We start from the raw sequence: 17,226 nt of genomic DNA on the forward strand, positions 1-17,226 counted from the left end.
AACGTATAATATAAATGTATAATAATTGTCCAGAGAGGTGGCAAAAAGATATGGATCATCGACGTGGGATCCGCGAATTAGTGATGAGAACGAATGTTATTGAAACGAAAGTGTTGTTGAGATGAAGAGAGATAATGAATACCGATAATTGAGATTTTTATTGGTTTCGATGAGGCGATACAAACCGGATCGCAAGAGAACGTTACAGAGAGTGAAGAGTTTACAGAGCGAGAGAACACATAGATTATACACATACATGATTTCGAGATAGTAGACAATACATGAGATACAGCTGATGGGTTTTGAGTCGCGACACGGGCAAGCGGCGAGATTTGACGCAGAGACGGCAAGTAAACATTGCACGCGAGTGTGCGTATATGTGCGAGGACGATTTTGAGTGTCGCGAGACACACATTTAACTATTCGATACCTTGCCGAAACATACCGCCCGCTTCGCTATCGGTAACGATCGCGAAATTAGATTATGCCGCCCGCCGTGCGTTATTTATTCTTAGAGTCAATAATTGTCTTGAGAGGACACTGGAAGCACACACAATTTTACGATTGGACGTTTTAACACAGAGGATTTCGTTTTAACGGTCACAACGCGAACAAGACCGTCGGTTCTCGGATGCACTTCGATCACTTTCGCGAGGGGCCACACAGATGAAGGTAGATTTTCGTTTTTTACGAGAACGATGGATCCGATTTTGATGTTTCCGTGATGAGTCTGCCATTTCGAGAGGTTTTGGAAGGACTGAAGATACTCCGTACTCCACCGTTTCCAAAAATGCTCCAGCATTTGACGCGAGTGTTGCCAATGCGATAGCTGTTGAACTGGCACCTCGATGAGTGACGGCTCAGGAATTGTGTTCAATGCTGAGCCGACGAGAAAGTGTCCTGGAGTCAAGGCACTTGAATCCCGTGGATCGTCCGAAATAGCGCAAAGAGGTCGAGAATTAAGCGTGGCTTCTACTTGCGTGAGGAACGTCGCGAATTGCTCGAACGTTTGAGTAGCTTCTCCGATGACTCGTTTGAGGTGAAATTTGACTGATTTCACTCCGGCTTCCCATTTTCCACCGAAATGAGGCGCGGAGGGAGGATTGAACCGCCACTGGGTTCCGTGTGATGCGAGGATGTTTGCTATTTCTGCGAACTCCTTTGACGATGCAGCGAGAAGACGGCGAAGTTCTGAGTCTGCGCCGACGAGATTCGTTCCACAATCGCTTGCGATTGAGGCACAAATTCCTCGTCGAGATGTGAAGCGTTTGTACGCCGCGATGAATGCCTCCGTCGTGTAGTCCGAAAGTAGCTCGAGATGCACAGCCGAGGTCGTGAAGCAGATGAAGATAACGATATATCCCTTGCATGATTTCGCTTCTCTTCCGCGGGAGGCTCGAATCGAGAATGGACCAGCGTAGTCAACGCCAGAGTGAAGAAACGGCCTTGATTGCGTGACTCGAGACTGAGGGAGTTGGCCCATCTGTTGGCTGCTGAGGGTGGTGCGATGACGCGCACAAGGAACGCAACGATGTATGAACATGCGGATCGGTACTCTTCCTCCCAGGATCCAGTACCGCTGTCGGATTGTAGCGAGAGTGAGTTGCGGACCTCCGTGGAGCGTCAACCGATGATGATGATCGATGATCAATGTGGAGAACGATGATTCGTGAGGCAAGATGAACGGGTGCTTTTCGTCATACGAAAGCAATGAGTGATTCAGTCGACCACCGACTCTGAGGAATCCGTTCGAATCGATAAACGGCGTGAGTCGCGATAGTGGATGACTTCGAGTGAGACTTGAGCTTGTCTCGATTTGGCGAATTTCTTCTGCAAAGTACGCCTGCTGGGTCACCTTGGTCCAAAACAGTTGGGCGTCGCTCAATTCGAGAGTAGAGATCGGTCCGACAGTGATAGACGTGTTTACGCGATTCGATGTCGTCTTCGCGAGGAACCGATTTGCTGCGCGTTTACACAATGATGTGACTTTGAGGAGAGTCGATAGTTTTGAGTAGCGATCGACGAGATATCAGATTTGTAGCGGCTTAGCAGTTGCGATGTGCGTCGACAGCCCTTTTCTTTCCTCGAGATGAATGTTTTCTTCCGGTCGCGGAGATAAGGATGGCCAATTGACAGAAGGCTTCGAGAGCCAGGATGGTCCGAAGGTCCAAAGTTCTGATTTATGGAGTTGCTCCGGAGATGCACCACGAGACGCAAGATCAGCGGGGTTTTCAAAACCCGAGATGGGATACCAACGAGCGCGCGCGAACTCTTGGATTTCCGTTACGCGATTACGAACGAATTCTTTCCACCGCGATCGGTGGCTTTTGATCCACGCGAGCGCGACTGTGGAATCCGTCCGCAGATAAACCGGGGTGTTTTCGAAATTAAGAGTCTTCTCCACATGACACATCAACCGGACGAGAAGATTCGCAGCACAGAGTTCGAGACGAGGAATTGTCACCTTCTTTAGCGGCGCTACTTGAGTTTTCGCGCACACTAGTGAAACGCGCACTTCGTGAGTGTTGATATACGTTCGCGCGTAGATCACTGCGCCTAATGCACTTTGAGAGGCGTCCGCGAAACCGTGGATCTCTATCCCGAGAGATGCTGAACTTGACCCGATCCATCGTGGGATGGTGATAGCTGAGATGCCTTGAAGATCTTGTAGAAACTCGATCCATCGCGAGGACAATGAAGCTGAGAGCGGCTCGTCCCAGTCGAAACCGAGTGCCCGCAATTCTTGCATAAAGATTTTGGCTCTGATCGTGATCGGCGAGAGCCATCCGAGAGGATCAAAGAGCTGCGCGGTTTGTGAGAGAACTTTTCGTTTCGTGAAATTGTCCCGAGTATGATGAATTTGCGGAGTGAACGCGAACGCGTCGATGTCTGGTCTCCACGCAAGACCGAGAGCCCGAAAGAATGGACTTTGATCGAGATTCAGATGCATCGCGATCTCTTGATGGTTTCGAGAAATGTCAACGAGAGTTTCTGGGTGGCTTGAAGTCCACTTTTAGAGTTCAAAGCCGCCCGCCTTCAGCAATTGATTGAGTTCGTTGATTTTCTCGCGACCTTGATCAACGTCCTCTGCTCCTGAGAGGATGTCGTCGACGTACGTGTTCTCGAGAATGACGTGGCTCGCAAAGGGATACTGCTTACCTTCGTCCTGAACGAGTTGATGAAGAACACGGATCGCGAGATATGGAGCGCTTGCAAGACCATACGTTACCGTAGTCAGTTGATATTCTTCAATCGGTAGCTCTGGTTCTTCTCTCCAGAGGATTCGCTGAAAATCTTGGTCATCATTGTGGACCAAAATTTGTCGGTACATCTTGACGATGTCTGATGAGAACGCGACTGGATATTGTCGCCAGCGTAAGAGAACGTCCGCGAGGTCGGTTTGCACTTTTGGACCGACGAGAAGATTGTCATTGATAGAGAGTCCGATGTTGGTTCTTTGAGACCCGTTGAACACGACACGCAACTTTATTGTTGAACTGCTGTCGCGAACTACACCGTGATGGGAAAGATAAAACACGCGGGAATTGTCTTCAGGTGTATTGATAGCGCGACGCATGTGCCCGAGTTCACGATATTCACGAAGGAAGCTCGAGTAAGCCTCCTTGAGTTTCGCGTCGCTACCGAACCGTTTCTCCAAACGAAGGAGCATTTGATGCGCGGGATTCCGCGAGTTGCCGAGCTCTACCGAATTGTCCTTGAGCGGCAGCCGAACTACGTAACGACCGGACGCAGTTCGAGAAACCGTTTCGCGAAAGTGTTGCTCACAACGCTCTTTTTCGGAAGTTAGTGCCAAAGGTTACGACACTTCTTCCTGCTTCCAAAACTGCTGCACGAGATCGAGCAGTTCATGATCGAGGGAGCATTGGAAGCCTTGGACTGCGCCATACGAGGGGCTTGCTGCTTCCGCTGAAACGCAGCCGAAGAGGACCCAACGGAACTGAGTTTCTTGCGCGATTGGTGTTCCTGGTGCTCCTCTTCGAACTCCTTGACCAATGATGTTGCTGTAGATGTCAGCTCCGAGAATTACGTCGATTTGACTGGGATGTGCAAAGCTTGGATCCGCGAGGTTGAGTCCTCGTAGATGAGGCCAGTCTTCGACGAGAAGTCGAAATGAGGGTAGATACGATGTGAGTCGTGGAAGCACGAGTGCCTCCACCTGACACGAGAACGAGGTGTGAGCACGAGATTGGAGTTGCAATGTCGCGATGCCGCGAGTCACTGCCGATTGATGAGCTCCGACGCCAATGATCGGTATCGTTGCTTGATGCCGACGTAGTCGCAATTGTTGCGCTAGCGACTCCGTGACGAATAAACTTTCGGATCCTTGATCGATTAGAGCGCTAGCGATGATTCTTTCTCCAGTCTCCGGATTCGAGGCGATTAATTGCACTGTGGCGAGAAGAACTGGAGAGCGCTTGATCATTGTAGGCTGAGCTGAGTGGTTGCTCACCTGAGAGGCGCTATCCGAAATTGGTGCGTTCTGCACTGCAGGTTGCGCTACTGCAGCCTGTCCTTGAGATGTGCCGCTGTTAGCAGCTATCGAGATTGAGAAAGAGTTTCGATGCAGCAAGGAATGATGTCGACCGTTGCACACGCAACACGTTTTGTTGGATCGACAGTCCTTCTGCTGATGTAGACCGAGACAATTGAAGCAAAGCTTTTTCGCAGAAACCACTTCCCTTCTTTGATCCAGAGATTTGTCGCGAAAGGTCGAACAGAACGCGATTTAGTGGTTGCCTTTGCAACAAGCACACGACTGTTCCTTTGATTGCGCTGTATGTGACCTTGTCGTCTGAAGATTTGACCTTCCTTGCGATGAGTGCGGTTTCGACGTCGCGATTTGATTATGAGCATGAGCCTGCTCCACGGCTTCGAGGGTGTGGATGCGACCGATGAGAAACGCCTTGAGCTCTGCAAACGTGGGGGGCTCGAGTTTCTCGCTAACACTTTTCTCCCACTCTTCGAGAGATGCTGGGTCGAGCTTGCGAATCGTCATGTGCACGATGATGTGATCCCCTAATTTCTCGGGACCATCGAGAAGTTCGAGTGCGCCAAGAGCTTCGCAAGTGTTGCTGTGCAAGCTCTTCAGTTCTGATGACGACTTTTTCGTGACACGAGGAATCGCGAAAAGTGTCGCGAGATGAGAATCCGTCAAAAGTCTCTTGTTTTCGTACCGTGAGACGAGAGTTTCCCAGGCTCGAGGGAAGTTTTCAGCGGTAAGAGCGATGTTTTTAATGAGTTGTGACGGTTCATCGGTAAGACTTGTTTTTAGGTAGTGTAGTTTTTCCACTTCCGAGAGTTGCGAATTTTCGCGAACGATTGATGTGAAGAGGTCGTGTAAAGACTTTCAATCTGAGTAGCTGCCCGCGAAAGTGGGCAGTTCGATACGCGGTAACCGTTTTGATGATCCTCCTGCTGGTGCGTCTTGAGGAGCTGCAGCGGCTTGCACGGTTGCTGCAGGCGCAGGCTTTAGCGATTCGAGAAGATGAAGCATCACCCCTTCGCCACTCAAGAAGTGCTCTTCACACAGCCCGTAATAATCTTTCGCCAAGTAAGAAAGCTTTTTGATCGCGTCGAGTTGATCACCTTTTGCTGCTAACTTGATCTCGCTGATCTTTTCGTGATTCTCTTGGAACTTATTCCAACTTGAATTTAAGGCATTAAGCCGCGACTTCACCCGCCCGTAAGTGATTTTTGCCTCGCCGAGCTTGCGCAGGTTGTCGACGGCACGAGAGATGCGCCAAATGTAGTCGTTTTGACGTTCGATATGTTCTTCGATCGACATGTTGATGTACGAGAGGATTTAAACTCACGCGACGAACTGAGTTTTCACGAACGAGACACAAACACACTGATAGTAGCGCGACGCGATTCACACTTCGAGAGATCGGTGTTGTTGACGCTCAGATCTTAGTCACGGTCACTACAGAGGATACCGCACGTTTGAATTTAACGGACGCGACTGATTTTTGTTGATGGTTTTCACCGATAACGAGATTGTTCACTTTGATTACGTGAACTTTCGCAACTTGATGCACACGCGATAGTTCCGTTCCACTCACTAGCTAATTCGTTTTCCCGTAAGTCGCAACGATTCGAAAGATTAGACTCGATTTGCGAAGAACCAAAAAATGTTTAGAGAGGTGGCAAAAAGATATGGATCATCGACGTGGGATCCGCGAATTAGTGATGAGAACGAGTGTGAATGAAACGAAAGTGATGTTGAGATGGCGAGAGATAATGAATACCGATAATTGAGATTTTTATTGGTTTCGATGAGGCGATACAAACCGGATCGCAAGAGAACGTTACAGAGAGTGAAGATTTTACAGAGCGAGAGAACACATAGATTATACACATACATGATTTCGAGATAGTAGACAATACATGAGATACAGCTGATGGGTTTTGAGTCGCGACACGGGCAAGCGGCGAGATTTGACGCAGAGACGGCAAGTAAACATTGCACGCGAGTGTGCGTACATGTGCAAGGACGATTTTGAGTGTCGCGAGACACACATTTAACTATTCGATACCTTGCCGAAACAATAATAATGTGTAATATTAATGTATAATATTAATGTATATTATTGATGTATAATATTATTGTATAATATTAATGTACATATATATATTGAAATTTTTAATTTACATTTTAAAAAAAATAATGAGAAAAGATTCATAGTATCATCGAAAAACAAAAAAAAACATTGAATTTTTTTGTAAGTTCAACTTTGACCTCGAATAACTTTTGAAGGAGTGTGACTATCGAAAACTTTGTGAGGCCTTTTTTGTAGAGCGTCAAATTTCCTACAAAAATATGCTTTGGCCCGCTAATTCAATAAGCCGTTGCAAAAATTCGAAATTGCAAAATTTAGAAAAATTTATTCCTGTGTTATTTAAACGGGAAATAGAAATTCCCGATGCGCGACCTCTGAATAATAATATTAAGGGCTCTGCTTTTTACAGGCGTCTTTTCACACCTTCTCGGAAGTTTTAATGTGAGGATTTTGAAAAAAAAAATTAGCGGTTTTTTTTTAATCAGCCTAATATATATACATATATATATGTATATTGAAATTGTTAATTTACTTTTAAAAAAAGAAAAACTTATGAAAAAAAAACTTTTCTCACATTTAGTACATTTTTCGAAATTACATATAATTATTAAAAAAATCCTATATATTTTTTAATTATCCGCTTACATATTAATTAAAATAAAAATGTTATTTACTAGAGAAATGCCATTTAATTTACTTTATGAATTGTAATTTGGAACATTTATGCAATGGATTAGAACTCATCATGAAATTCGAAGAAAATATACAGATAGATAAATGATGACTTATTCAATTTCATATTTTCAATTTTTAAAAATTAACTATTCTCTAATTCAAGAAAAACAATTCATTTAAATTAATCATTCTTTGTTTTATTGAATTATTTAACTTGATTCCTTCCATTTATATTCTATTATATCAATGTATAATGTTCATGTATAATATTAATGTGTATATATATATTAGGGTGGGCCAAAAAAAATGAGTATTTTTTTTTTCACTTTATACTCTGGAAATCGGTTGCTAGATACCTCTAAAGAATTCTCACCAAATATGAGCTCTTAATTTTGATAACAAGGTCTTCCGCTTCACAATTTTGCATTTTTTCCTGAGTATTAGAGACAAAAATTCACATCTCTTTGACAACTGTTCGTTAAAAAATATCTCTTCTCACATTCTTGTAGGAAATCGAACGCTCTACAAAAAAGGTCTCCCACAATTTTTTCGTAAACCTCACGGTTTAAAAGATATCAAAGCTTGAAGTTTGATTATTTTAAGAGAATTTTCTGTTTTGCTTATGAATTTTTTAACTCGCTTACAAAAAATTTTGATGAATTGCACAACTCGTAGTTTTGTAGGAAATTAACTGCTCTACAAAAATGGTGTCTTATGATTTGTCGATTAAGTTAAGCGTTTGAAAGATATTTATCGTCAAATTTCAATGCACACTAATTTTAACAGTTGTTGATAAATAATTCAAAAAATTTCAATTTAATTCATAAGTTTCATGAAAATTTATTCCAATGTGAGTTCCTAAGGAGAGAGAAATGTTTGAAACTATTTTTCTTCGATTTTTTTAGTTGTATATAATATATATTTTTTAATTTTTAATTTTTAATATATATTTTTATACTATTTTTCTTTTATTTTTTTAGTTCTATATAATATATAGAATATATAATATATAGAACTAAGAAGATGAAAGAAAAATAGTTTGAAACATTTCTCTTACCTTAGGAACTCACATTGGAATGAATTTTCATGAAACTTATAAATTGAATTGGAATTTTTCGAATTGTTCATCAAAAACTGTTAAAATTAGTATGCATTAAAGTTTGACGATAAATATCTTTTGTACGCTTAACTTGATCGACAAATCATGGGACACCATTTTTGTAGAGCAGTTAATTTCCTACAAAACTATGAGTTGTGCAATTCATCAAAATTTTTTGTAAGCGAGTTAAAAAATTCATAAGCAAAACAGAAATTTCTCTCAAAATAATCAAATTTTAAGCTTGGATATCTTTTGAACGGTAAGGTTTACGAAAAAATTGTGGGAAACCTTTTTCGTAGAGCGTTCGATTTCCTACAAGGATATGAGGAGAGATATTTTTTAACGAACAGTTGTCAAAGAGATATGAATTTTTGTTTCTAATACTCAGGAAAAAATGCAAAATTGTGAAGCGCAGGACCTTGTTATCAAAATTAAGAGCTCATATTTGGTGGGAATTCTCTAGAGGTATCTAGAAACCGATTTTCAGAGTATGAAGTAAAAAAAAAAATACTAATTTTTTTTGGCCTACCCTAATATATGTATATATATATATATATATATATATATATATGTATATATATTTTTACTAACGTATATATATATATGATGATTTTTAATTTACTTTTACAAAAAGGAAAATCTTGAAAAAAAAATTTTTTTTACATTCGTCAAATTTTTTAAAATTGTATATAATTATCAAAAAAATCCTATATATTTTCTTATCATCTGCTCACATATTAATAGAAATAAAAATGTTATTTATTAAAAAAATGCCATGTAATTTACTTTATGAATTGTAATTTGGAACATATTTACAATGGATTCGAACTCATTATGAAATTAAAAGAAAACATACGGATAGATAAATGATTATTTATTTAATTTCATATTTTTATTTTCCAAAAATTAATTATTCTTTGATTCAAGAAAAATAATATATTCAAATTTATCATTTTTTATTGTATCAAATTATTTAACTTGATCACCTGCATTTATATTCTATTATATTGATGTATAATATTCATGTATAATATAATGTATATATATGTCAAGGATAATGAAATGAATAACGAGGAGGATTATCACCGCTTTCTTCTATTCGGTCTCCAGAGAAACTACGGCAAAGATCAATAACAGAATAAACATTGAGCAATTTGGATCTTGTTATAAACGTTGAATTTTTAAAAAGCTTTGTTCAATAAGTTAAGTTCCGTTTTTATCTTGTAAAAGAATAAAAGGTGGTTCAACATGCGTCCCACACGCAAGACACAAAGTTCACGAGTGATATCTGGCCATTCTCCGACATCAGAAGTGGGATACCGAAGGGACGCGGAACCATCCATTTCAGAATTACCGTCCGAGACTCCTCAACGCAATTCTGATACTTCGGAAGATCGTTGGCAAATTTTGTTTGAGAATCAAAATAAAAATATGATGGAGTTAATTCGAAAAATGCAAAGTCCAACTGCTGATTCTCATCATGAAGTTACTTTTCCGTTATTCAATCCGGATGAGCAAAATATCAATGCACAAGCTTGGTGCTCGACAGCTAGCTTGTGTATGCAAGAACAGGAACTTCAAGGGAGCAAGTTAGTAAATGCGTTGAGTAAAGCTATGAAAGGATCAGCTGCATCTTGGTTTCCTCAAATCAGCTTTAACGGAATGACTTGGGAACAATTTAAAAACATTTTTCTCGCGCGATATGAAATTATTGAAACTCCCGCGGCGACGTTACTTTCGTTATATTCTGGACAGCCAAATGGAGATGAAAATATCGCTGCATATTCTAGTCGAGTTTTAAGTGTTCTTGTTCCACGACTACAACTGATGAATTCCGAAGAAATTGCTGTTTCGATTGTTCTTTCTCATGTGGCTCAGTTGGATCCACGTTTAAAACGTTTGGCTCTTACTACGGAAATAAGTTCTCGAACGAAGTTACAACAAGAACTTATGGCAGTTGATTACCGAAAAAGAGCTTTTCCTTTTTCTCAAGCCAGAGAGGGCTCATCGTTCGATTCCAAACGATTGAGAACTTATGTATCTTCATTAAAATGCTTTCACTGTGGAAAATTTGGACACAAAATATCGGAGTGTCGAAGTCGTTCATTGAGCACCATCCCGGACAACTTTGGAAATCTTTCAAAGAAAATACCCTCCACCGCTGTGAAATCTTCTGTGACGTGCTTCAAATGTGGAGAAGTTGGACATGTTTCTACAAGCTGCAAGAAGTCTTCTGGATCTGGACAAAATACCCTTGCTCAAGGTCAAATGGAGCGTCGTGTTAATTCGTGTTCTATTCAACCGACTTTTGGCGAGTTACTACATTCCGGTGAGAAGTTTTCATTTTGTTTTGATTCCGGTGCTGAATGCTCTCTGATTAAAGAAAGCATTGCTAAAAAATTTTCAGGAAAACGTCAGAACTTTGTAGTCATTCTTTCCGGTATCGGTCCTTCCAGTATTCAAAGTGTCACTCAAATCTTGGCACAAGTGACTATAAATGATCATTGCCTGGAAATTTTATTTCATGTGATTCATGATGATTTTCTTAGTACTGAAATTCTTGTTGGAAGAGAAATATTATCTCTTGGTTATTCAATAGAAATGACAGTTGACAGTTTAGTTCTAAAAAGAATTCCGAGGGTTAATGTTTGTGAAGTAGACTATCATTCATTTAATTTTGACGAAATAAAAACAGACGTTTCTGAACTTGACAAACGTCTCTTGGTTGATGTTTTAAACAAATTTCGTTCAACTTTCGTCATAGGAACACCTAAATCTAGAGTAACGACTGGACAACTTGAAATTCGTTTGCTAGATCCTAACCGAACCGTGCAAAGACGACCTTATCGTCTTTCGACTGTTGAACGTCAAATAGTGCGAGATAAAATCAAGGAATTACAAGAGGAGAATGTCATCAGACCCAGTTGTTCTCCTTTTGCTAGTCCCATTATTTTAGTTAAAAAAAAAGATGGTTCTGATCGAATGTGTGTTGATTATCGGGAGCTTAACAATAATACGGTGGCTGATAAATATCCGTTACCGCTTATTGCTGATCAGATAGATAGACTAGGAGGTGCTCATTATTTGACATCTCTTGATATGGCTAGCGGTTTTCACCAAATTCCTATTCACCCAGATTCTATTGAACGGACTGCTTTTGTTACTCCTGACGGGCAGTACGAATATTTAGCAATGCCTTTTGGTTTGAAAAATGCACCTTCTGTTTTTCAGCGAGCAATTAACAAAGCTTTGGGAGATCTAGTGAATACGTCTATTATTTGTTATATGGATGATATTCTCATCCCATCAGAAACAATTATTGAGGGTATTCGAAAATTAGAAGTTGTTTTAGGGGCTTTGACTAAAGCTGGATTTTCAGTCAATCTAAAGAAATGTTCATTTTTGAAAACGAAAATAGAATTTCTTGGTTATCAAGTTTCGGCAGGAGAAATTCGACCAAATCCTCGCAAGGTTATCGCGTTGACTGCACTCCCGCCTCCTCAAACTGTTACTCAACTTAGACAATTTATTGGACTTGCCTCGTATTTTCGGCAATTTATAAAAGGGTTTTCGAAACTTGTTTGTCCTTTGTATAAACTTACTAATGGAAAGGGTAGGATTGATTGGAAACCTGAATTTGAGGAAATTCGAACAAAAATTGTTTCTCACCTGACGAGTTCTCCTCTTTTAATGATTTTTGATCCAAATTTTACTATAGAATTACATACAGATGCTAGCTCAGTTGGTTACGGTGCAATTTTCATCCAAAAAGTTGGTGGAAAGGCCCATGTTGTAGCTTATTTTAGCAAAAGAACTACAGAAATAGAGTCGCGATATCATTCGTATGAATTGGAAACACTTGCTGTTGTGAATGCTATTAGGCATTTTCGGCATTATTTACATGGTAGAAAATTTACAGTAGTTACAGATTGTAATTCTCTCAAGGCATCTCGTGCAAAACTTGACTTATCCCCAAGAGTTTATAGATGGTGGGCATTTTTACAGTCATTCGACTTTGATATTGTTTATCGAGAAGGAAAAAATCTATCACATGCAGATTTCTTTTCTCGAAATCCTTTACCTGAGAATGACAAACTGAATGTTGAAACTGTTGAGCAAAAACGTATAAATTTTTCAAAAATTTCTCACGGTTGGTTACAAGCGGAGCAGCAGAAGGATGCCGAAATTCGTGATCTTATTTCTAAATTAGAAAACGATGAGCTTGATTCAAATGTTTCTAATACATACGAACTTAAATCTGGAATTTTGTTCAGAAAAATACAGCGAAATAATGACACTCGTATTTTACCAATAATCCCTAAAGCTTTTCAGTGGTCTATAATAAATCATGTTCATGAATCGATTATTCATTTGGGATGGCATAAAACTTTAGAGAAGGCTTACCAACATTATTGGTTTTCTAATATGTCCAAATATGTCCGAAAATTTGTTGAAAATTGCATTACTTGCCGAATTTCCAAATCTACTTCTGGTAAAATTCAAGCTGAATTACATCCAATCCCAAAGAGTATTCCTTGGCATACTCTTCATATTGATGTTACTGGAAAGCTTAGTGGCAAAAGTAATATTAAAGAATATGTTTTCGTGTTTATTGATGCCTTTACTAAGTTTGTTTTTCTTTACCATACTTTTTCTATTGATGCTGTAAGTGCTATAAAAGCTTTAAAATCAATCGTCACATTATTTGGAGCACCGGTTCGTGTGATTGCTGATCAGGAGAGATGTTTTGCAAACAAAAATTTTCGTGATTTTTGTGCTTTCCATTGCATTAATCTTCATTTGATTGCTACTGGTACTAGTCGAGGCAATGGTCAAGTCGAACGTGTTATGAGTACACTTAAAAATATGCTCACTTCTGTTGAGGTTGATAATAATAGATCTTGGCAGGATTCTCTTGGAGATATTCAACTGGCACTGAATTGTTCCGTCAGTAGTGTGACTAAAGCTACTCCTCTGGAATTGATGATTGGTCGCGTAGCTAGACCGTTGAATCTGTTACCGATTACTGATTGTGAAAAAGAAATTGACTTATCGGAAATCAGAGAGCGAGCAGCCAATATGATTGAGATCAACTCGCAAATTGAAAAATCGCGATTTGATGCCCGAAAGGCAAAATTTTTAAAATTTTCTGTTGGGGATTATGTTTTAATTGAAAATCACGAAAGAAATCAAACAAAATTGAATTCAAAATTTAAAGGGCCATTTCGTGTTATTGAAGTGTTAGACGGAGATCGGTACATTTTAAAATCTTTAAATTGTAATCGAACGTACAAATACGCTCATGACCGTCTTCGAGCAATGCCTGACTGTTCTGTACCTTCAGAATTGGATATTGATTTTGATAAATCTTCTGAAGAGTCATTGAGTATTCAAGGTATTAAATTACAAATTTAAATGTGTTATTTTTGGATTAATAACCTGTGACATCCTTGTTGGCGCACCTGTTATAAGAAATTCATCAGAATATTGGAGTAGGAAATGATTGTCATTCCCTTTGGTTTGAGCTTGATCCTAGTGCACACATTCATTACGCTTATTAGTTGCAAGTCAAAAAAAAAAACCTTACTCATTTCGGTGAGCGGAGATGGCGCAATGTAACGGCTAATGGTGTGGTGCTGTCGCATGAGGCGACTGTGTGTGGAAATGTTGATGTATGGACGGCTTGACGTTGTCATACGGTCACATATGTGAAGCCCAATTGATAATTGGCAATGTGTGTGGAAATTACATATTTGGATAAAAATATAAGTCTCATGAGAGGAATGCAAGTCTTTTGAGAAGATTGTAGTTCTTGCTCTTGTGGAAAGAAGATGATTTCTATGAAATGGGGTGTTGTCAACAGTTTGTCACCGGACTTGTTATTTAGTACGGAATTTATTATAACTTATGGATTTGTTAAAGCACATCGTGATTTTTGGAATGGTAATATGATCAGGTTGGCCGAACGGTCTAAATATCTTCTAATTTTTGTATTACAGCACACGAGGACGTGTGATTGTCAGGATTAGCCGTGTCAAGGATAATGAAATGAATAACGAGGAGGATTATCACCGCTTTCTTCTATTCGGTCTCCAGAGAAACTACGGCAAAGATCAATAACAGAATAAACATTGAGCAATTTGGATCTTGTTATAAACGTTGAATTTTTAAAAAGCTTTGTTCAATAAGTTAAGTTCCGTTTTTATCTTGTAAAAGAATAAAAGGTGGTTCAACATGCGTCCTACACGCAAGACACAAAGTTCACGAGTGATATCTGGCCATTCTCCGACATATATATATACATATATTATAATTTTTGATTGACTTTTAAAAAAAAAGAAATTTTTAAACTGAAAATTTTTAGTACATCAGTTAAATTTTTCAAAATTATATAGAATCATTAAAAAAATTTTATATATTTTTTAATCATCTGCTCGCATATTAATTAAAATAAAAATATTCTTCATTACAAAAATGCCATTGAATTCACTTTATGAATTGTGATTTGGAACATTCATACAATGAATTAGAACTTATTACGATATTTGAAGAAAACATACAGATAGCTGAATTATTATTCATTTAATTTCATATTTTTAATTTCAAAAAATTAATTATTCTTTAATCGAAGAAAAATAATTCATTTAAATAAATCATTTTTTATTCTATCAAATTATTCAACTTAATCACCTACATTTATATTCTATAATGTTAATGTATAATATAAATATATATAAATATATGTATATAGGTGTGTGTGTATATATATACAGGGTGTCCCTAAATTGCCTTCCACGGACTAGCCAGCATGATACCTCGTTAAAATCCAACCGAGAATTTCTTTTCCGGAAGCTCGTCCGACGCATAGTTTTTGAATTATAAGCGACAGCGCTAGGCCAATCAGAGTGCACCATTTCATCTAGATTTGCCGCCACGGAAATTGCTGTTTTGTTCGTCTGGGTGAATTATTATTATTCGTTTACGAATTAAATATCGGCACCTCCCCTCTCTCGCTGCTGTACCCCTTATGCTTGAGGATGCGCTTCTGTTTACACACACAACTGTGCGCCCATAGATGTGCGGCCGGCAGCGTGTGCCGCGGCAACAATACCGAGGTCAGCGCCCGAGAAGGGGTACAGCAGCGAGAGAGGGGAGGTGCCGATATTTAATTCGTAAACGAATAATAATAATTCACCCAGTCGAACAAAACAGCAATTTCCGTGGCGGCAAATCTAGATGAAATGGTGCACTCTGATTGGCCTAGCGCTATCGCTTATAATTTGAAAACTATGCGTCGGACGAGCTTCCGGAAAAGAAATTCTCCGTTTGATTTTAATGAGGTACCATGCTGGCTAGTCCGTGGGAGGCGATTTAGGGACACCCTGTATATATATATATATTAAAATTATCAATTTACTAGTAAAAAAAGAGAAATTTTGGAAAAAAAATTTTTTTTTACATGATTAATATTTTTTTAAATTAGATGTAATTATTAGAAAAATCCTATATTTTTTTTAATTATCTGCTCACAAATTACTTACAATGAAAATATTATTCAATAGGAAAATGCCATTTAATTTACTTCATGAATTGTAATTTGGAACATTTATACAAGGGATTAGAACTTATTATGAAATTGGAAGAAAACATACAGATAGATGAATTATTATTTATTCAATTTCATATTTTTGATTTTTAAAAATGAATTATTCTTTAATTTGAGAAAAATGATTTATTTGAATGAATCTTTTTTTATTACATAAAATCATTTGACTTGATTACCTCTATTTATATTCTATTATATTAATGTATATTATAAATATATATATATAAATATATACAGGGTGTCCTTAAATTGAGGGACACGGACCAGCGAGCGTGATACCTGACTGAAATGCAACCGAGAATTTCTTTACCGGAAGCTCGTCCGACGCATAGTTTTTGAATTATAAGCGATAGCGTTAGGCCAATCAGAGTGCACCATTTCATCTCGATTTGCCGCCACGGAAATTGCTGTTTTGTTCGTCTGGGTGAATTATTATGATTCGGTTACAAATTAAATATCGGCACCTCCCCTCACTCGCTGTTGTACCCCTTCTCGAGCGCTGACCTCGGTATTGTTGCCGCGGCACACGCTGCCGGCCGCACACCCACGGACGCACACTCGTGTGTGTGAAAATAAGCGAATGCCCAGCTACACAATACTACGAAACACACATCTACGAGTGAAAATAAAAATAAATCTCCAAACAAATCAGCGGATTTGAGATTTAATGTTATAAAACACTGCCAATCATCGATGTATGCATAAAACTAGAGATTTTAGATGATTGATATGCCGTTAGGGTTCATAATTAGTCATTCAATCAATCTGAATTATGCTTTCCGAACATTTTTTGTGTCTTTGCAACATAACTTTTCCACTAGTTTGAAATTCATCATTGACATCCGATTTTTCAATAATGCGAGGGAACAACAACTCGCTGAAATGACGTGTCAATAGGTTTGTAAATCACTTACGATTCACCTGAGTTAACACAAAATAACTGAATAAATGAGAATTCACTGACTCACTAAAAATGATAACTGAAATCTGGAGAATTATTTGAGATTTAACTGAATTAGGAAGAGTTGTAATAAGTCAAGTTACTTTGAATAACTTTAGATTCGTGCCAAAATTTTATGTTTAGAGAGAAAAATAATTAAATTCAAATAAAAAAGTAATTTTAAATCAAGAAGAAGGAAATTCCCAAATACCTGAATTCAAATGGAGCAATTTCAATTTAATAAATCTATCCGAATTTGAAGAAAAATAATTATTATTATTTGGAATAGAAAAATGAAGTCGAACTACATGAATAAATTCAATTA

General features: G+C 38.6%; 3 protein-coding genes across 3 annotated transcripts; all 3 read right to left on the bottom strand.

Moving 5' to 3' along the window:
* Window positions 1-517: 517 nt before the first annotated feature.
* LOC124221704 (uncharacterized) lies at window positions 518-2,950 on the bottom strand. The gene is made up of 2 exons (XM_046631940.1): window positions 2,465-2,950; window positions 518-1,942 (listed from the first exon to the last, which is right to left on the bottom strand). Exons 1-2 carry the CDS (start codon window positions 2,948-2,950, stop codon window positions 518-520), a joined length of 1,911 nt encoding a protein of 636 aa, XP_046487896.1.
* Window positions 2,951-3,013: 63 nt separating this feature from the next.
* On the bottom strand, window positions 3,014-3,670 carry LOC124221707 (uncharacterized). Its single transcript, XM_046631946.1, has one exon. The coding sequence runs from the start codon at window positions 3,668-3,670 to the stop codon at window positions 3,014-3,016; it is 657 nt and encodes a 218-aa protein (XP_046487902.1).
* Window positions 3,671-3,817: 147 nt separating this feature from the next.
* LOC138191147 (uncharacterized) lies at window positions 3,818-5,806 on the bottom strand. Its single transcript, XM_069137147.1, has 3 exons — window positions 5,410-5,806; window positions 4,759-5,310; window positions 3,818-4,557 (listed from the first exon to the last, which is right to left on the bottom strand). The coding sequence occupies exons 1-3, from the start codon at window positions 5,804-5,806 to the stop codon at window positions 3,818-3,820; spliced, it is 1,689 nt and encodes a 562-aa protein (XP_068993248.1).
* Between the last annotated feature and the right edge of the window lie 11,420 nt (window positions 5,807-17,226).

This window comes from Neodiprion pinetum, chromosome 6 (genome assembly GCF_021155775.2).
Source record: "Neodiprion pinetum isolate iyNeoPine1 chromosome 6, iyNeoPine1.2, whole genome shotgun sequence".
Lineage (NCBI taxonomy): Eukaryota > Metazoa > Arthropoda > Insecta > Hymenoptera > Diprionidae > Neodiprion > Neodiprion pinetum.

Bases quoted from the DNA above. Each gene is read 5' to 3' on its own strand.
- LOC124221704 (XM_046631940.1), bottom strand. From the start codon at position 2,950: ATGCATCTGAATCTCGATCAAAGTCCATTCTTTCGGGCTCTCGGTCTT. The intron at 1,943-2,464 runs GTGACAATTCCT...TTCCTCGCGAAG, and splicing joins AAGTAGCGCCGCTAAAGAAG to ACGACATCGAATCGCGTAAA.
- LOC124221707 (XM_046631946.1), bottom strand. From the start codon at position 3,670: ATGCTCCTTCGTTTGGAGAAACGGTTCGGTAGCGACGCGAAACTCAAG.
- LOC138191147 (XM_069137147.1), bottom strand. From the start codon at position 5,806: ATGTCGATCGAAGAACATATCGAACGTCAAAACGACTACATTTGGCGC. The intron at 5,311-5,409 runs GTATCGAACTGC...AACTCTCGGAAG, and splicing joins ATCATCAAAACGGTTACCGC to TGGAAAAACTACACTACCTA. The intron at 4,558-4,758 runs GCAACCACTAAA...CAATCTCGATAG, and splicing joins GTCGTGTGCTTGTTGCAAAG to CTGCTAACAGCGGCACATCT.